A 21,101-nucleotide genomic window follows, 5' to 3' on the forward strand; every position below is an offset into this window, starting at 1 on the left:
CGATAACTCCTCCAAATGATACGCCCCTTGACCAAGCTCACGCAGAATCCTGTAAGGTCCTTCCCAATTAGGTGATAACTTCGAATCATCAGGCCCCTTTGCCTTCCTACGAAGAACCAGATCTCCAACTTTCATTTGCCTCGGAACCACTCTAGAGTTGTATCGCATTTCCGACCTCTGTTTTACCATTGCCTGCCTCAAACGAACCTCTGCTTGCGTTTCCTCTGCTAAATTGAGATCAACCACTCTATTCATGTCATTCTGCTCTTCATTATAAGTTGCCACCCTGAAAGTTACATCTTGTAATTCTGCTGGTATCATCGCATCTACGCCGTAAGTCAACTTAAAAGGTGATTCGCCAGTAGTTGATTGGGGAGTAGTATTGTACGCCCAAATGACCGTGATCAACTCTTCAGCCCATAATCCCTTAGCTTCGCCTAGACGCTTTCTAATTCCATTGAGAATGACTTTATTCGCTGACTCCACTTGTCCATTTGTCTGAGGGTGCTCAACTGAGGCGAAACGCATCTCAATTCCCATTCCTGCACAAAAATCCTTCACACTCCTGCTTGTAAACTGTGTTCCATTGTCTGAGACGATAGTTGCTGGAACGCCAAATCTGCAAACCAATTTTCTCCAATAAAACTTTTTGACTTTTTCTGCTGTTATTTTCGCCATTGATTCCGCCTCAATCCACTTAGTAAAATAGTCCACCGCCACCAAAATAAATCTGATTTGAGAACCTGCTGGAGTGAACGGTCCCAGAATATCTACTCCCCACATTGCAAATGGCCACGATGAACTCATTGAGCTAAGAGTCTCAGGCGGCGCCTTATGTAAATCTGCATAAATTTGACATTTACCACACTTCTTCACATATTCCATACAATCCCCTCGTAAAGTTGGCCAATAGAACCCTGCCCTGAGCACTTTCGCCGCCAAAGATCTTCCCCCCACATGACTTGCACACACACCTTCATGAACTTCAAACATGATTCCTTCCGCCTCATCCTTGGAAACACATCTCAATAAAGGTATTCCAATCCCTCTTCTGTACAATTGATCGCCCAATAATGTGTAATGACTTGCCTCGCGAATTTGATCTTTAGATAATGTCAACAACTCAGAGCCTTCTGCCTCCAAACACTTTTTGATACGCCCCATCCAATCTGAATCCGCTAAAGTTAACACCATCATTGTCTCATCCTCTTCGATACTCGGGCTGCTTAAAACTTCCTGGATGACTGACTTATTGTTTCCCGGCTTCTTGGTGCTTGCTAACTTTGATAGAATATCCGCCCTTGTATTCTCCTCCCGCGGAACATAATTGACCTGCACTGTGCCTATCTGCTTTATCAATCCCTGAGCTTTCAATAAATACTTAGCCAGCTGTGCGTCCCTCGCCTGATATTCACCCTGAATTTGTCTGGAAACTATCTGAGAATCTGTTTTAATCATTATGCTCTTGACCCCCATCTCGATCGCCAACTTCAAACCTGCAATTATAGCTTCATACTCTGCCTGATTATTGCTTGCCTTAAAGTCAAACTTGAGTGACTGCTCAACTGTTACGCCACCTGGCCCTTCTAAGATTATTCCAGCTCCACTTCCCTTGACATTGGACGAGCCATCTACAGACAAACTCCATTCGCCAACTTCCATATTTTTCTCACTGGAAGACATTTCATTAACAAAATCCACCAATACCTGTGCTTTAACCAGACCTTTCCTATCAAAAGTGATTTCAAACTCTGACAATTCAACAGCCCAGGAAACCATTCGCCCAGCCAGATCAGGCTTTTGCAAAACTTGGCGAAGTGGCAAATCTGTTTTTACCACAATTGGAAAGCCTTGGAAATAAGGTCTTAATTTCCTGGCGGATATGATTAGAGCTAATGCAGCCTTTTCAATTTTTTGGTATCTAATTTCAGCTCCTTGAAGAGCATGACTCACAAAATATATGATCCTCATATCATCTTTACTTTCTTGCAATAAAACTGAACTAACTGCATTATCAGAAATGGAAATAAACATTGATAATGGAATACCTGGAACTGGTTTGGCTAAAATTGGTGGCTTGGATAAATGATCCTTCAAACTTTGGAACGCCTTCTCACATTCTTCAGTCCAATGAAAAGTTTTGTTCTTCCTTAAGCATTGAAAAAATGGTGTTGACTTTTCCCCAGAACACGGAAGAAACCTGGACAAAGCCGCTATTCTTCCTGTTAATTTCTGCACATCTTTAACTGAAGCTGGACTCTGCATATCAAGTATCGCCTTGCACTTATCAGGATTCGCCTCAATTCCTCTCCTAGTGATCATGAAACCCAAAAACTTTCCACTTTGAATTCCAAACGAACACTTCTCTGGATTAAGTCTCATGTTATGCTTTCTTAATTCACCAAAAGCTTCTTCTAGATCAGAACAATGTGCCATCATTTCCTCTGACTTGACCACCATGTCGTCTACATAAATCTCCATGTTCCGCCCCACCTGCTTGTCAAACACCTTATCCATCAACCTTTGATATGTTGCTCCCGCATTCTTCAACCCAAACAGCATAGTCTGATAACAATAGTTCGCCTGATTTGTCATAAAAGCTGTCTTCTCCTCATCGGGCTGGTACATTCTTATCTGGTGATACCCTGAATATGCATACATGAGGCTAAGCATTCCGAACCCTGATGCCCTATCAACAAGCTTATCAATATTTGGTAAAGGATAAGAATCCTTAGGACAATGTTTGTTCAAATCTGTATAATCCGTGCACATTCGCCACTTTCCATTAGCCTTCTTCACCATAACAACATTCGCCAACCATGTTGGATACTTTACCTCCCTAATAAATCCAGCTTCGAGTAACTTATTTGTTTCCACCTTCACAGCCTCTGCCTTTTCTTCGCCCATCTTTCTTTTAAACTGAACAATAGGTTTCGCCCCGGGATTTAAAGCCAATTTGTGACATATAAATTCCGGATCGATTCCTGGTAAATCCTTTGCACTCCATGCAAACAAATCCATATTCTCGGACAATAACTTCACTAACCTGCTTTCCTGACTTGTAGTCAAATTGACACCAACTTTCAAGTTTCGCTCCCCAATCTGGATCGCCTTAGTTTCCTCTTCTGATTTCATTTTGTGCTCACTAAATCCCTCTCGAGGATCCAAAATGATTTCTGACTGTTCTAAATCCACCTCATAGACCCGATGCCCCTCTTTCACCGCCTTCTTACCCATGTGCCCATACTGCTTGAAGCTTTCTGAATAACACTTTCGAGCAACCATTTGATCAGCCTTTAAAATTCCAACTCCTCCTTTGCTCAATGGATACTTCGCCGTTAAATGTCTTGTGGAAATGATCGCTCCCAATCTGTTTAGTGATGGCCTCCCAATAAGTACATTGTACGGTGAAGTACATTTTACTACTAAAAACTTAATAGAAAATGCCTCCGCATTCTTCCCTTCTCCAAAGACAGTTTTCAATTCCACATATCCTCGAACAAATACTTTTTCTCCAGAAAAACCCACTAAAGAACCATCATAAGGCAACAAATCAGATTCATTTAACCCCAACTTTTCAAAAGCGTCACCATAAATCAAATCTGCCGAGCTTCCTTGATCCAGAAGTACCCTCTCAATTTCATAATCGGCAATCCTCAGCATTACAACAATTGGATCGTCTTCGTGAGGCTGTATTCCCTCAAAATCTCGCACAGTAAACGTTATATCGGGTTGATTGGTTGCCCAACTTCCCCAATCATTAGAGTAAACAGCATTAATGGAGTGAACGTACCTTTTACGAGCTGAATTAGTCATCCCTCCGCCACGAAATCCACCAAAAATAGAATGAATTCGCCCCTTTGCTTTTCCATCTGACTGTCTATCTTGACCATCGCCCTCAATCTCTTTTCCATCTTCAGTTCGTCTTATTGAAGTTCCTGCTTCATCTGAATTGCTTCGTCCTTCAAGCTGCTTCATATACCCAGCCTTTATCAATTTGTCAATCTCCTTCTTCAAAGTAAAACAGTCATCAGTATTATGCCCTGAAATCCTATGATACTCGCACCACTTCTTCTTATCCACGTAACCCGTTGACGGCTTTGGCTGCCGTGGAAAACGAATAACATTCGCCTCTAAACACGTGTGCAAAGCTTCAGTCAAATTAACCGCCAAAGGTACTGCACGGTCATTTTGGTTCCGAGTCCACGTCATCGAATGTCCTGGCCCACGCACTCCATACGGTTGAGCACGATTTTTGAAATTAGAACGGTTAGCAAATCGGCCGTCATAACGGTTACGATTATTATACCCTGCGCTGCTACTCTCGGTCCATCCCTTCGAATATTGATCTGCAACCGCTCCCTTCTTCGTCTCAAACTGCTGTTTCTGCCCTGGAACCACTGCATTCGGGCGGTTGTTCTTGATCCGATCACTCTGCTCCTCCCTGATGTACCCTTGTACCCTTTCGCGCAAATGCACCATTGTCTCCACAGGTTTTCTACTCAAATTACTGTTCAAACCACCCGGCTTCAAGCCCAATTCAAAAGCTGCAATACAAATTTCTGGCATTTTATCCTCCAAATGAACAGATAATTGATTGAAACGCCCCATGTAAGACTGCAAAGTCTCATTTGGTCCTTGACGAACATTAAATAACGTCGCCGGAGTTACTTTTTGTGCACGACTGGTAGAAAACTGAGACAAGAACTTTGTAGATAATTCAGTAAAATTGACAATTGACCTTGACGGTAGAGTGGTAAACCAAATCATCGCTGATATTTTAAAAGTTGATGGCAACATTTTGCACTTCAACGCGTCTGATGCGCCTACAATGACCATTTTCGTGTTGAAATACACTAAATGGTCTTTTGGGTCTGAATCACCATAATAAGAATCAAGCTTTAACGTCTTCAAATTGTCTGGGACGGCAGTATTCGCTATTTCTTCTGTAAAAGGTTGAAAGTCCACCACCGTCTCAGCCATTCTTCGATCGCCCTCTCGTAAACCCTGAGTCTGATTGAGATCAGTGAGTTGGTTTTGTAATTGTTGATTATGTTGACGAAGTTCATTGAGATCATCCATGATCCGTTGAAGAGCATCGGGAGGAACATCATTCTGTTGAACATGATTCCTCTCTCCGTTCGCCCCGAATCGAGTCACCATCGCGGTGAAAACTGAAGCCTAGGAAAGTATCCTTCGGCCCCACGGTGGGCGCCAATGTTCCGGTATCAACCACAGACTAGAGGCTAACCAGTTTGAGAGCAAGCGAAGTAAACAAAGTAAACGAAAATGCGTGAAAATGATAGCATCCCTGCCGCTTGGGCGGTCCTCTTCTATTTATAACTTGGGTTTTGGTCCGGCTGGACCATGGGTTGCCCGGCCCATTTATTACATGATAGTGATAAGCCCAAAATAAATGACCCGGTTCGCCTATATCAGTCCACCTAGTAAAGGAGTATTTTTCCGTTCAAATCAGCGTATTACCGACGACCTTGGCCCTCGTAATGTCGCGACGATTTAAGCTGACAGATTGGACCATAACTACTCAAACAAAATCGGTAAATATTACCGAGGGGCTTAATATCGACAGATTTTTGGTTGTCGGTTGTTCGGTGGTAACTTCTCTTTAACGACGACTGTTAGGGCTGATCGACGGCCAAACCGCCGATAATTCACGTTTTTCTTGTAGTGTTAGATCATTGTATGTTTCAATTGGTTCTATTGTTCGCTATCCTCGAACAAACACATCTATCTTGGTCGATATATGTGATGCCTCCTTCACCATTCCCTCCTCCAGTTCCACCTTCAAGTAGAAATCAAGCATCCAATCAGACTGTCTTCTTGGAGAGGCCCTTGGGGATGGAGAATGAGTCAATGTCAAAGGTGAAGCAAAACTTCTTTTCGTAGTTGCAGCTGTGTAGGATCTTGTCGTCCGAGGTGGTTGGTGACATAGTGTAGGAGGCGCCTCGCGACCCTTGAGGAGTGGTTTTCAGTATTTGGGGTTCGAGTTTAGGAAGCTCGTGTAGAGAGGGGTTTTGGGAGCTTGATGTTGCGAGTTACTTGAGGAGGTTAGGGAAGCCATTGATGAGGTTTGAGAATAACCGGAAGAAGATGAAGATGATGAGGGAAGCCATGGACGAGGTTTAGGAGAAACCAAAATCAAGGAGGAAGAAGAAGACTACATTCATTTGAGTGTTCCAGTGACCTCTGCCTCTGCATGTTTCATTTTCGATCATCTTTGATTTTTTTATGGTGCGCGATCACCTCCATCGCAACCCTAGTCGCTAGCCCTTCCAACCCCACTAAATATATTTCCTTTAGTGAGTTTCGTTGCCGTGCCATTCATCTATTCCAGTTGTGTCCTTTTACTATGCAACCCAAATCTGATTTTGTTTCTTGTAAATATGTTAATATTGTATTAACTTTTTTAATACTTTAAAAAGAGTGACATGCTATAAAAAGTTAAATTAAGGGGTGCAAATTTGAACCTCGGTCCATATTATAGGTGTAAGCTATAACTAAAGAGATTCTAAAATGAGATTGAAACATTTTTCACTTGTTTTATATACTTTTCTTACAAAACAAATACAAATTTTGATAGCTATGGAGTGTGGATACATGTTGAAACTAAAAATGTTTAGTACAACTAATAAATAACTAATCTCTCTTCCGATGTATAAAAAAAAAAATAACTAATCTCTTTAAGCATCTAGGCTCTAGCCCACAGTTTTATTCATATGCGGTGCATTTGAAGAATGATTTGTTGAGAGATACTTACCTACTTAATGTAATATCTAAGTTTTGAGGTGATTAATCTCATAATATCTAACAATTATATGTTTACACCTTATTTTTATACACTCATTTTCCACCTCTTTTTTTGTCTATCTCTCTCCTCTTATCACATTTCATACTTCTCTCTTACTTTTTTTTTCTTCTTATCTCCCTCATCATTCCACATATTTTCACCCGAAAGTGGGATGTGAAATTAAAGTAACATTATTCCATAACAACTTGCGGTGGTAATGCTTTGAAAAATAACATAGGCTGAGCAAAATCCATCCACAAGCAAATTATTGTAAGTACGAAACAAATCAAACAATCAATTATGGTTTGAGAGTAACACAATCATCAAGTTCTCTTCATAACAGAAATGAGTAAACAACTTAGTTATGTTTTATGAGGCCGTTACATCTCCATGGATATGCATATATTAAATTATTATTTTTGTGTGTGTGTTCATTTCATTGGCCTTCTTCCGTTAAAGGATTAAACGCACAAATTAACTAATTATATACATTCAATACAAAAACTGGGGAAGGATCAATAAATAGCCTTCCACTTCGTTTCGATAGTAATGAGTAATAATTAACTGCTAGAGAGTCTTAGGAAATTGGTGGAGTATGATTTATCTCATTGTAATTAGTCCCAATCTCACGTTTGTGCCCAAACGTGTTTAACGTTCAGGCCTAATTTGCTTAGAAGAAAACAGTAAACGTGTGGCACTCAGCATGCAATGCCATGAAGGCCTATACTGGAAACTTAGCTAGCATGCCTATTAACCATTCCCAACCAATGGATAATTTCATTTCCTGAAATGAATGATGATGGTTTCTGCCATCTAGTACTACTACTAATTAACTAGGCACTAATCAATTTTCATGTCTCTCTGAATGACCCTATAGAGGGACACGTCTCATCACACCCTAATTTGGATCAAGTAAATTAACCAACAAAAATTAGCCATTTATTTAAGGGCGTTCATTTGTTACTCTTTTAAAATTCGAGTATTTGTAACCTTTTTTTTTTGAAACTAAGTATTTGTAACTTCAATTCAATATTAAGAGTATAAATGATTAAATTATAAAAGTTTAGAATGAGGAAAATATGATATTAAGGGAAAAAATGTTTATTTTTTAAAAGAAAATTTAGGATGAGAGGATGGTGCCCCAGGTTTAAGGTAAGAAAAACTGTCGGATTCAAATAACACTTACAAAAGACTTACATTTATCTTACCTTAAGGGGATTAGCGGAGCTCGAACTTACAAAACACTGATCTTATTTTTAAATAGGTACTAAATAAATTGGTTTTATTTAATGGCTCCTTCAAATTTATAATACACAGTTTGTTCAATTACAGTTCACAAAAAAAAGAACCGATTGGTTTAAAGCATGGCTAGCACAGTTCTATTCTAGGCTAAAAAAATCTAGTAGGCCTAATAATATTTTCTGTATAATGTGACAAAAAGATCAAAATCTTCCAATTGCACAGGTACCTCTGCGATCTCTTTAACAAGTGTAGAAGGTATCCAAAACAAACAAGAGACAAAACTGAAACTTTTTTCTTCTGAATTATTGAGCAGGTGAGAAAATCATTGGGTTAAAAAAACAGATAGTGAGTGATTGAATTATCCAACGGATGAGATTGATGGAGCAAAACTGTTGTATTGGATATACCTCATAATTAAATGATCTTGTAACTCTCACTAGCACACATTAAGCATTAAAACTCAGGCGGCGCGCACATTCTTTAAGTAATTACCTCCTTTAGTTACAATCATGATTCATGATCATTCATTCACTATAACCAAAACCATCATCATGTATTCATTCATATTCCATATATATAGCCAATTTTCGTACTAAGAACTACCAAGTCCTACTTCACTATCTCTCAATATCTCCACCTGTTGAGCATGATCATGGGTGTTCACCCATTTACAAGTTGGAGTTCTAACTCTGACATGAGTGATGAAAATCTATATCCACTTACATGCCAATTTTCTCACAGGTAAAGCTTTTGTGTCATATATCTTCTTTGCATTGCCATATGAAAAATTGATGTTATAATTAGGATTCTTAAGTACTCATTGGAATGTGTCTTTTTCACAGTGGAAATGGTAGTGCTAGTTACCCTGCACTGGATTGGTCTGATGAGTTCCCCATATATGATAGCCATTTTGATGCAGCCCCTTATAATGTGGAGTGTTACCCTGTAGATCCATTATATGAAACTCTCTCCATTGAACCAACACCTTTAACTGTCCAAGGTTATCACTATCAGCATGAATTTTCCAAGTCACTATGTTAATCTATACTATATATTACACTCTACATATTCTGATTGATTATCTTCTATGTTGCAGACTATGATTTTTATGAAGTTAAGGAAGGTTTCTCTGTCTGGAATGAAATTGATGCTGGGTTTGAATCAGAGAAGGCTTTACTCTATTGCACCAATGAAGAGAGTGGGAAGGAATTGATGGGAAATGTGAAGGCTAAGAGAGGCAGAGAAGTGAGAAGTAGCAGCACTAGAATGTTGTCAAGGACAACTTTATCACTATACTTTTACATGCCAATAACAGAAGCAGCAAGGGAGCTAAATGTTGGTCTCACACTTTTGAAGAAAAGATGCAGGGAATTGGGGATCAGAAGGTGGCCCCACAGGAAGCTGATGAGCCTGCAAACACTGATCAAGAATGTTCAGGTACATTCTGATTGTACTATTATCATACACTATGTATGCACTGTGCACACATAATCAAATGTCTGGTAATTTACATAATAATATGTTGATAATATTGTCTAATTGGATGGTGCTTGAATTGCAGGAGCTAGGGAAAGAGGGGAACGAGGGAGAAGAAAAGTTGAGGAATGCAATTGAGATATTGGAAAAGGAGAAGAAGCTTGTGGAGGAAATGCCTGATAAGGATCTGGAGAGTAACACAAAGAGGCTTAGGCAAGCTTGTTTTAAGGCAAATTACAAGAAGAGGAGGCTCATGGAGATGGAGAAGATGGATCCAAAGTACTCTTCTTTTTACAGTGGTCCTGTTAGTGTTAGTATTACTAGCAGTTAACGTATTACTAGCAGTTATGCAACAAGTGAGTGTTGTTATGATGATGAAAAGGAACATGACATCAAGGGTGATTTGCGTAGCAAGCTTTGATTCTAGGAATGGATGTCGGTTGGTTTTGTCTAGTTTTTCTTTTTTGGATGTAAATGCCATGGTGGAACTGGTTTAAGCTAGTTGTGATCAAAAGTTTACTGAAACTGTTAAATGTTTTCATCTTTTAATGCTCTCTATAACATATTTTGATGATGCATGCCAAATGAATAATGGGACCATGGTAATACATAATACGCATGACAAAGAAATTTGAGCATGAATAAAATGACTGTTACATTAAAAATTACGAACATCACACAAATCTCACTCAAGAGTATCTTGATTTGCAATTATTCTATAATATACTACCAAATATGAATGAAATTTGTTTTTTTTTTCAACATGCTTAGATTTAAACCTAATAGGTTAATCAGGGCACTTACATCAAGTAGGAGCAAACATCCCAAAGAGTGATATTCCAATGCAATTAGATGTCTAAACTAAGAACTTCACATGCTCTACTCAATTATTGTCCATAAACTGAAACACTACATGACTACAAAACTCTCTACCAAACACTACATGGCTATACAAAACTCTCTACACTCAAAACAGTTATCAATGAAATGAACTGACTTGTACACGAAAAAATATTTGTTTTCCTCATTTTAATCAGTGCACCGGTTGAGTTGTAATCAGTGCACCTCTAGAGTGTGCCAACATCGCAAAAAATGCGGCTTTGACAGCACCAAATAAAGCCAAGTTCGCGTAAGTAAGAACATGGAATGTAGGAAATGCTCTAGTAATTAAAATCATACTACTCGTGGAGCATAAATAAAGGAGGCAACGGAAGATGGTGGTGGCAACAGTTACGGAAGATGGTGGTGGCAACAGTTACGATAGAGACAGCGACGAAGTCCGTGGAGGCGGTGGTGGTGAGTGAAAAACCCTACCTAAGAAATAACTCCCACATAAGAGGGGAGAAAAGTCTCACATAGGAGGCAGATAATCCCCAACTAATTAGATGGGCAAAAAAAACTTCTAAAAAATGAGGAGGCCCTACAATGGGGGAGGGAAGATTTAGGAGATGATAGGGAGGAAGCTCCTCACCCACAATGGGAGGGGGTAACTTCTGATGATAATTTTAGGAAATAAAATCTTAAGAAAAATGATATAGTTAATAGTTAAAACTTATATTGAAACTATAATATATTTGGGTTCTTAAAGCTTAGCAATGTTGGTAAAACACTCCGTGGCGGAACTTCAACAAAATTACTGGGGGAGCTCAAATAAATTTAAATATATAAAATTCGAAATATTTTGTTAACAGCAAAAAAGTATTTCATAGTGAATCAAAAGTCATTTAGTCTAAGTACATAAGTATTTTAATTTATATATTGATATCATATACTAAAATCCAAATCACATAAAGTGTTGCTAACCATAATGAAATAACTAAATTTCCTTACATAAAGTAGCATAATCAAAGTCCAAGTTCAGCATAATCAATGTCAATTGTATTCAGAAAGTACTAAAATATTAGTATTTTATTTTTTTTATAAACTTGTTGGGTAAGTCTCCTACTTTTTCTCCTTTTTCTGGTACTATGAGTCTATGACGTTTTTTTTTTAAGAATTTGGTACTTGAGTCGGTGACATTGACATAAGTTTTATTAGTTTTAAATTTTTTTTGTGAATATTAAATTACTCACACTTTTAACCCGTGTGTGGTGAAAGTTAAATATATTTTCAAAAATGAGGATTCTAAGGATCAAAGACTCAACATATAATTTAATAACAACTTTTTACCACTGCAACTTACACTTGTTAGATATTATATATATGATTTTATAGACTATAATATATATCTTATATACTAAAAAAAATTTGGCCAAATCTGTGGGGGAGCTACAGCTCCCCTATGTCAACCTTAAGGTCCGCCACTGAAAACACTTATGTTGCTAAGCAACTGACAAGGTGTCATTGCTTATTGGTAAAAGCTTAGCACTATTACTAAGCTTTAAGCAACAAGCAATGTCACTTCATGTTGCTCCAACGGACACCCTAAAATAAGCAATGACTCTTAATACAAGTAACTGTGGTAAGCAACTGCATTGAAGATGCTCTAAGCATGAGGACACTAAAAGGCATTTCGTTCATAGCTCAAGGTATAACATATAGTTGATAGATGTAATGTGACTGAAAGAATGAGATAGAGAGCAAATGAATGTTTGTGAGATGTCAATATTATTAAGGCATCCAAAAATCAGGGGTGCACATGAGTTGGATCGTTCCAATCAACCCATCTGACCCAAACCGATCTGAAGCCAAAAAACAGATTGCGTTGGACTCGTGAATTAGATTAGTAAGGATTACATAAGGGAAAATTTGATGAGTTGTGCTCGATTCAGATTTTGAGTTTAATAAAATGAAATCTGAACCGAACCATGATCTCAAACATATATAACTATTAGTATTGTGTTGGTATTTGGTATTAATTTTGGGTGTCTTACACGTTATTGGGAGACTTTAGTAACTTCTTGATTTTATTAGATTTTGTATATGAATGTTTTTACTTTTTAAACCTTATTTATTTACATTCTTCCTGACACTATTTTAGGCAAGAAAACGGTGTAAGTTGTTGGACTTGGGACACTCCATATTTTGTTTGCAGAAACATGCTTGAAATCATCAACATGACAGAAGGAGATGAAGCTGTAAAATCACGAACCGTTTTCTCATAAATTCAATCATTTTTGCTGCACTTGACTCATTTTAGGATGATCATCTTTGTTTGATTACAATTCGGAAACCTCAAGAATTTACACACAGACACCAAATGGCACCAGTTTGGTTCTCACACAGTGTTCACTCATCCTCAAACCGGTTCGTTCTTGCTGCAACCACTCTCCATTCTCCATCTCTTTCCCTCTCTCGTTGTATTCATCTCCTTCATTCTCCCCAGCCAAATCCACACCACCCAGTGGAACCTGCAATCAACTTAGCGCCTATTCCACACCACAAACGAAACCAACCAACACCCATCTCGTCTTTCCCTCCATCTCACAAAGAACAGGTGATTTCTACCATAAAATCTGTTTCCCAGAAACCCCATTTGCTTCAAATCCATGCTCACATTGTTTGCACAACCCTCGTTCATGACCCTGCAGTTTCTCTTCACTTCTTGTCCCGGGTAGCTCTCTCTGGCCCTTTGCAAGACCCCATCTATTCCCGCCGATTCTTCGAGCAAATCAACCGACCCATTGTCTCCCATTTCAACACCATGATCAGAGCTTATTCCATGAGTGATTCACCTCAAAAGGGTCTCTATTTGTATCGGGATATGAGAAGAAGAGGCATTGCTGCCAACCCTTTATCGTCTTCCTTTGCTGTGAAGTCATGTATCAGGTTTCTGGATATTGTTGGTGGTGTCCAGGTTCATTGCAATGTCTTCAAAGATGGGCACCAATCAGATTCCCTTTTGCTCACTGCTGTCATGGACTTGTATTCACAGTGCCGGAAAGGTGATGATGCTTGTAAGGTGTTTGATGAGATGCCTCAGAGGGATACTGTTGCTTGGAATGTGATGATCTCTTGCTGTGTTCGGAATAATCGGACTCGTGATGCTTTGAGCTTGTTTGATGTTATGCAGAGTACGAGTAATAAATGTGAGCCTGATGATGTTACTTGTTTGCTGCTTCTTCAGGCTTGTGCTCAATTGAATAGCTTGGAATTTGGTGAACGAATTCACAATTATATTATGGAACGTGGTTATGGAGGTGCTATCAATTTGTCGAATTCACTCATAGCTATGTATTCACGGTGTGGTTGTTTGGATAAGGCGTATGAGGTGTTTATGGGAACGCCCAACAAAAGTGTGGTTTCTTGGAGTGCAATGATATCTGGTTTAGCAGTGAATGGATATGGGAAAGAAGCCATTGAAGCGTTTGAAGAGATGCAGAGAATTGGAATTCGGCCTGATGATCAGACATTCACGGGTGTCCTTTCTGCTTGCAGTCATTCTGGATTGGTCGATGAGGGGATGTCATTTTTCGACAGAATGATCGGAGAGTTTGGGATAACTCCAAACATTCATCATTATGGGTGCATGGTTGATCTCTTAGGCCGTGCTGGCTTACTTGACAAGGCCTATGAGGTAATTACAACAATGGCGGTAAAGCCAGATCCCACAATATGGAGGACATTGCTCGGGGCTTGCAGAATTCATGGTCATGTTACACTTGGTGAACGAGTAATTGAACGTCTGATTGAATTGAAAGCTCAAGAAGCCGGGGACTATGTTTTGCTCCTAAATATTTATTCTTCTGCTGGACACTGGGAAAAGGTAGCAGAAGTAAGAACATTAATGAAAGAAAAAGCAATCCAAACCACACCTGGTTGTTGCACAATTGAATTGAAGGGAGTTGTCCATGAGTTTGTTGTGGATGATGTTTCACACAAGAGAAAAGGTGAGATTTACGAGACACTGGATGATATTAATAAGCAGCTAAAGATTGCTGGTTATGTCGTTGAACTTTCATCTGAGTTACATAAGGTGGATGACAAAGAAAAGGGGTATGTGCTCTCTTATCACAGTGAAAAACTGGCTATTGCTTTTGGGGTTCTTGCTACTCCACCCGGCACGACACTTAGAGTGGCTACTAATGTCCGAGTATGTGTTGATTGCCACAATTTTCTGAAACTTTTTTCTGGGGTTTACAACCGTGATGTAATTCTTAGGGACCATAAACGGTTTCACCACTTCCGCGGAGGGCAATGCTCCTGTAGCGACTACTGGTAGGGATATCTTGTGCTTGGGGTCAGATGTGTCATACCGAATCGAGCATCCATGGATTAGTGAGATTATTCTCAAAAGAACTTCAAAGGGAACCGCTGGGTTATTGCAGGACAAAATTTATCCTTGACGAATAGCTGCTTAATTGAAATGCAGCCAAAGATATAACGATCACTAAGGAGGTTTGAAACTTGAAACTGCATTTCAAGCAGGTGGGTGAAGGCTAGCTCACCATTGCCTTTATTCAAGGCTATTATTTCCAAGATGACTGACTCAAGCTAGAAGATAGATCAAATGAGGCCTGCAAGGTTCCTCTCGCATACAATATTGGGCATCTGTCTAACACCAAAGGATGAGCACCAAACATAAAAAGGGGTCTATAATATCTATATACCTGCCATTTCAGAAATTTGGTGGTGGCATTTTTTGAGAAATTTTGTTTATAGTGAAGGATGTCCTTTTTTTTGGATTAATTCAAAAATACTGATTAAATCTCATTTGACCTAGACAAGAAAAGTTTGTCCTCTAGTACTCAAGGGGATTTTATTTGTCGATATTATGTTTTGGAGATCTCTGAATCAACTTCTGTGAGCGATGGTCAATTTTTTGTGGTGTCCGTATATCATTATATCATGAAGTGAACTGGTTTAAAGCATGGTTACAATCTAATTCAAAATCATGAGTTATTTTTATTACTGTAGCTTGCAGATTCTTCTACCTGCAGTGCGGACCATCTGCATTGACCTATTAAAGGGTCAATTGATCTGGCATTTTATGACTGAAAGTATGTTGTAAGTTCATTCCCACCAACAGTTGATTAACATGTGTATGTGTGTGTAAGAGAGCAAGGCTATATTCTAAAAGAATAGACAAACTGGTTTGATGGCCATATTATTCAAAGAGCAACGTTTACATTATTTTCAATTCTACATGATAATAGTGACATCTTTTGAGATTTCCGACTCAAACTAAAGCTCAATATAGAGAACAGAAATGGAAGCCACCTCTGGTTCTAACAACAAAACTGGAAGTACAATTGATAAACTATGGAAAATTCGAATCCTAAGTTCTGGAAGCAGTAATGATGCTACAATGAATCCTGAACCTAAGTTTCCTAAGTAAAATTTATGCTCAAATAAGTTCATAACCCATGAAAACACCCGTTGACATTCTCTTCTTATAAGGACACTTGAGAACAAATGCTTTGACAAAAGAAAATTAAGCAGCAACTGTTTGTTTCTGAGCAAAAGCAACCCCCTTCTCTATGCTGGACTTGAGTTCAGGCTTAAGTGCTTCCAGAGCCTTCTGCTCATACTCAGTCAACCCTTGGAGGTCAGATGGAATCAAAGCCTCAACTCCTTTCTTGCCAAGCTTCACCCTTGAAGCGAAAAATGGGAGTTCAGTCAGATCTGATTGCACATATGCGCACTCATACACATCTCCATCCCCATCAAGTGCCCGAAGTGATGATTCGACAAATCGAGCAGCTGCATACGCCATGGACAAAGTAGCAGACCCTGCGCCGGCCTTTGCTTCGACAACTTCAGTTCCAGCATTCTGAATCCTGACAGTTAACTCCTCAATTTCTTCATCAGTGAAACTCGCTGAGGGTCTTGTCTTTGATAGCAGAGGAAGAATGGTGATCCCAGCATGGCCACCAACAACCGGAACATCGACATCAATCAGCTTCAGGTTCTTCCTTTGAGCAACAAATGTGTTAGCCCTCACAACATCGAGTGTGGTAACACCAAAGAGCTTCTTAGGATCATAGACACCCTTCTGTTTCAAAATTTCCGCAGCAATTGGCACGGTAGAGTTCACTGGGTTGCTGATAATGTGAATAAAAGCACCAGGGCAATTATCCGCAACAGCTGAAACCAAGTCTCTAACTATGCCAGCATTAATGTTGAAAAGGTCATCACGGGTCATGCCTGGCTTCCTTGGAACTCCAGCAGGGATAACAACCACATTAACCCCTTTCAAACAATCCCCTAACTCAGAAGCCCCAGTGAAATCCCTGACCTGTGAGGGAGTGTTGCAATGACTGATATCAGCAGCAACTCCCTTAACATTTGCAATATCATATAAATGCAGGTCAGAAACCAACGGTGACATCTTGATGAGAAGTGCAAGAGGCTGACCAATCCCTCCAGCAGCACCAAGAACCGCCACTTTGTACGACGCCTGAGGCTGCAATTGGTGCTGATTCCGGCTTTCCTTTTGAGCTTTGGTCGCAAAAGATGCCCGCAAAGCAGAACCAGTTTCCTTGCCGGAGAAGGACGATTCCACCTCACACCTCACAGATGACACAGCCCTGAGGCCACAAAAGCCATTCAAATGATTCTGGGAGGTGAACCTCAATCCAAAGGACTTTGATTGAGGAAGGGAGCTTCCCCTTTGGTAAAGGGAAGTGGGTGCTCCAATTGTGAAAGTAGCTGCTGATGTTGCTGCCATCTCAACCTCTGTAATCCACAAAAAACATCAAAGTGCACTCCATCAACACATACACAGAAAAAGGGAAAAACAAGTACAAAACCAAAAAAACTAAACTCTAAGCTTTACTTCACTTCTTAATCAAACCAATTCAACATGTAGAACACAGCATGGATTAAACCAAAGAAAAATCATATACAACTAACTAAAAGATGCAGATGAAGATGCATCTAATAAACCAAAAGGTGCAACCATGTCATACAAGTTTTTTCGATTGGTTAAATCTAAAAGATGCATAATTTCAATGAAAAATGCGATTTGGATTGATGGGGTATTGAGAAATGAGTGAACTAAATAGAAAAACAGGGTTCCCAATGAAGAATAACAGATCTGAAATCACAACCTTGGAAATTTGAGAACAATACAATTGTGCAGGTGAGGGATGAGATCTGGGAACAAAGGCGGCGGAAAATAGAGAGAAAATTGGAAACAAACGTACCTGAGAACGCGAACGAGAGCGAGAGAGGGTTAAGAAGGAAGGGTTGTGTTTGAAATCTCCGTCGAGGAATGCTAACTCATGCGAATGTTACATAAATATACCCACCCAAGTACCCAAGAGAATCTACTCTGCAAATGCTTCTTCACTGTCCAGCTGAAATCTCCACCGTTCGTTTGCATGAACTCAACGGCTATCATTTTTTCAATTTTTTTATTTTCATTTTGTGATTTGATTATAGTATTAACTAATTTTGCTTTTCTTTCCCTAAATTTTCTCTTTTCAACTTTAATACATTGAGGGTAAATGAGTAGATGGAAAGGCTAAAATACCTACCACCTTTACTATGAGATTAGCTTTCTCATGTCTATTTTGATATTTTATATTGAGGATTTTTTCCAACAATTTTTGTGGTATCCATCTAAAGCTAAAGTATTTCGTACATTTTGCCTCTTTCTTTTAATTTGCAATCTGGTATGTTTCGAGACCACAAAGGAAACTGGATAAAGGGCTTCCAGCGGCATGAACATGGAGGCACTCCTTTTCTTGCTGAAGCTAAGGCGCTTCGAGATGGTCTTCAGCTCGCCTGCAATCTGGGTGTGCGTACCTTCTCTGTGAATCAGATTGTAACGAGCTCATCAAGGCCTTGAATGAAAACAGCCTCATGCTCCTTCCTGATCAGGTTGAGCTCATCCGTGAGATTAAAGACCTGTTGCAACTTCGGTGGCAAGTGCACATATCATGGGTTCCTCGTGAAATCAACATGGCAGCCAATTGGTTGGCCAAGCAGAGTAGCCAAAAGCAGGAAATGGGTCTATTCATAGTGAATTCTCCTGAGTCAGACCTTTAAGTCGTTATTCTGAAGAATGCTTTAGGCATTCCTTAGGTTTTTGTCTCTGTTTTTGTCCTTTTCCGATGTATCAATTTTTTTTTCTTTCCAAAATCTCAAAGTCTTAATGGGTACCAAAGCATCATTTCTTTTTTCCTAATTTATTTGTGTTTGATTTACGGGCATTGCTCCATAACGGTTTCCTTTTAAAATAAGACAAGACAGTATCATTTAGTCCACTGTTAAAAATATTAAGAACGATTCCAAGTGATAAAATGTGAGAGTTCAGTATCTGATGTTAATTTTAAATTTTTAAGTAGATACTACATAAAGGATTTTGCTTTATTTTATTTCGAAATCATTGGTTAATGTTTGGAAGATAGTATTTAATAAAATTAACTCTTTGTCATGATATTTAAAAGAGTTAATTAAGATTTTGAAATCCAAATTGTTCTACACATAAATTTACATTGATTAGATGCATGAACACTCCTCTTAACTAATGAGAACTTAATCAGATATACGACATAGTAAAAAAAAGGGAAATATTGCTTATTTTAAGTTATACTAGTAAAAATTCGGAGTTTTTTTTTATTTAAATACAAATTCTTTAACACTCACTTTCTTTATATTAATACAATTTTTTTTAAACAAAATACAAATTCAAATCCATACAACATCTACTAAGTGTAACACTTACTATTTATTATTTAAGTTAATGTTGAAAAAACTGATTTAAGCTTATTTTATATATAACATTGAAAATACTTAATATTACGAATGATAACTTTAGGAAACTCAATGAACTACTATGATTAGCTAAAAATTGATAATGTTAGCGTAAGGCCTCCGTGTTTTTTTGTAAGGAATAAGTTTTATTTGAATGGGTAAATGATTTTTGGGTTTCATTGAGAATTTCTTCATAATAATTAGCACTACTCTTGTAACATAAACACCAATGAAAACATTTAGATTAGATTATGAAAATAGTTAATACTAACAAGCCTCAACACAACTATGAGGATACATAGTAGTTGTAATAGTTTGAATTTTGGATATAAATTTTAAATGATTTTGTAGATATATATAAAGTAAGTTAACTTTATAAAAATTAAAATATTTTCATGAAATCGGTATCCTAGAGACGTCTATTCAAGAAAAGATGTTGTAATGACTAAGAAGGGCGAGTCCAGAAAAAAAAACTCATACATGATCGATTGATCGGGGACGGATCCGCCATAGATTAAGGGGATACCCCATACAATTTTCAAATTTTAATGATAATATGCTATGTTATTAGAATATTGAGTGTTTAGTTGTCCCACCAAATAATAGATGTATCATGCCTTAACAGTTCTACTTTCATTGTCACCAAAAAAGTTCAACTTTTTTCTTTATCAACTTCTATTTTTGATTCTTTATTAAAAAATAAAAATAAAAACTTCTATTTTGATTCTTGTGACCCGAATACCTTTTTCATATGCAAATCTATTTGTATGGTAAGATAAAAATTCATGGATCACTCACTTATCAGTGTAAAGAAATGTCAAATTGAATCGATGTCGCCCAAGTCAGCATCAGACTAGAATCCAACACTGCAGTGCATTGTTAGCCACTGCCCACTGATAATTTATGAACCTGCAAATTTAGTCCATCTGAGGTCCTTGCTTCTTAGCCACTGATAATTTCTGAACCTGAAAATTTAGTCCATCTTCTTCCCTCTCCATCTGAGGTTTTACATAAAATTCAATGGGAACATAAAATTGCAAATAGATCATTAGCCAAGATAGTGACAACCCTAAAACCATGATTAATAAAAAAAATGTAATGCAAGGTCAATGGTACCAAATTTATGACCATTACGTTCAAGTCTAGTAACTTGGCCTTAATGTAATCGAGAAATCTATGAACTACTATTACGTAGCAGTATACCCCACTTTGGCCCTTGAATACACCAAGAGGGCAAGAGGTAAGGTTGCCAATTCAAGCAATTCTTCACTAATATATCAGAACCTAACTTAATACGCAGTTGTAACTATCATTACAGCATTCAAATGGATGTCAATAAACTTAACATCAATTAAATACATTTTCCTTCCTTCAGTTTCTTTCAATCCTTTATCTAATTGATATTCTACTAATATTTGTGGGGGATCAAACTCCCATCATATGACAATTACAATTAAACATATTGTAAACCAAACAATTCTTGAATCTACTTTTTTTCTATCAGAATCAATTGTAAATTCATAAGCTACTCACAGAACCTTCTCCCTAAATTAACATCAAAATCAATTGTAAAATGATTTCCAGACATGCACTAAGTTACATATGTGCATAAAAAGATAAGCTAATCCTAACATATAAGGGCTGATTCAGCCCCACTCCATTAGTTCTTTCAATCCCTTTTCATTTTCCATGGTTAGAGGGTTATCCATAGGATATGCTAACTTTTCAAAAGGGATCAAACTATATCTATCTTCAGAGGCATAAACATGGAACAGAAGTTAGCTAACAGATATACAACACCATATGGAATATGTATACATTCAATTTAAAATAGTTTAGCCACTAAATATATGAATCATAATTTAAAAGCTCAACTTGAGAGCCTAAATCTTTTCCTCCAGCTGATATTACCACAGGCAAGGTATCTGAGATC

At 38.2% G+C, this 21,101-nt stretch overlaps 3 protein-coding genes across 3 annotated transcripts; 2 read left to right on the forward strand and 1 right to left on the reverse strand.

Annotated features, from left to right (window-relative positions):
* The first annotated feature begins 8,702 nt into the window (after positions 1-8,702).
* On the forward strand, positions 8,703-9,857 carry LOC130713067 (protein RKD1-like). Its single transcript, XM_057562868.1, has 4 exons — positions 8,703-8,791; positions 8,893-9,050; positions 9,147-9,487; positions 9,612-9,857. Exons 1-4 carry the CDS (start codon positions 8,703-8,705, stop codon positions 9,855-9,857), a joined length of 834 nt encoding a protein of 277 aa, XP_057418851.1.
* A 2,674-nt stretch (positions 9,858-12,531) lies between these two features.
* Positions 12,532-15,581, forward strand: LOC130710462 (pentatricopeptide repeat-containing protein At3g47530). Its single transcript, XM_057559744.1, has one exon. It carries the CDS (start codon positions 12,726-12,728, stop codon positions 14,685-14,687), a length of 1,962 nt encoding a protein of 653 aa, XP_057415727.1. The 5' UTR covers positions 12,532-12,725; the 3' UTR covers positions 14,688-15,581.
* Positions 15,548-17,772, reverse strand: LOC130710463 (malate dehydrogenase, chloroplastic). The gene is made up of 2 exons (XM_057559745.1): positions 17,614-17,772; positions 15,548-17,143 (listed from the first exon to the last, which is right to left on the reverse strand). Exon 2 carries the CDS (start codon positions 17,133-17,135, stop codon positions 15,900-15,902), a length of 1,236 nt encoding a protein of 411 aa, XP_057415728.1. The 5' UTR covers positions 17,136-17,143; positions 17,614-17,772; the 3' UTR covers positions 15,548-15,899.
* Between the last annotated feature and the right edge of the window lie 3,329 nt (positions 17,773-21,101).

This window comes from Lotus japonicus, chromosome 4 (assembly GCF_012489685.1).
Source record: "Lotus japonicus ecotype B-129 chromosome 4, LjGifu_v1.2".
In the NCBI taxonomy this organism is placed as follows: Eukaryota; Viridiplantae; Streptophyta; class Magnoliopsida; order Fabales; family Fabaceae; genus Lotus; species Lotus japonicus.

Bases quoted from the DNA above. Each gene is read 5' to 3' on its own strand.
- LOC130710462 (XM_057559744.1), top strand. From the start codon at position 12,726: ATGGCACCAGTTTGGTTCTCACACAGTGTTCACTCATCCTCAAACCGG.
- LOC130713067 (XM_057562868.1), top strand. From the start codon at position 8,703: ATGGGTGTTCACCCATTTACAAGTTGGAGTTCTAACTCTGACATGAGT. The intron at 8,792-8,892 runs GTAAAGCTTTTG...TCTTTTTCACAG, and splicing joins ACATGCCAATTTTCTCACAG to TGGAAATGGTAGTGCTAGTT. The intron at 9,051-9,146 runs GTTATCACTATC...TCTATGTTGCAG, and splicing joins AACACCTTTAACTGTCCAAG to ACTATGATTTTTATGAAGTT.
- LOC130710463 (XM_057559745.1), bottom strand. From the start codon at position 17,135: ATGGCAGCAACATCAGCAGCTACTTTCACAATTGGAGCACCCACTTCC.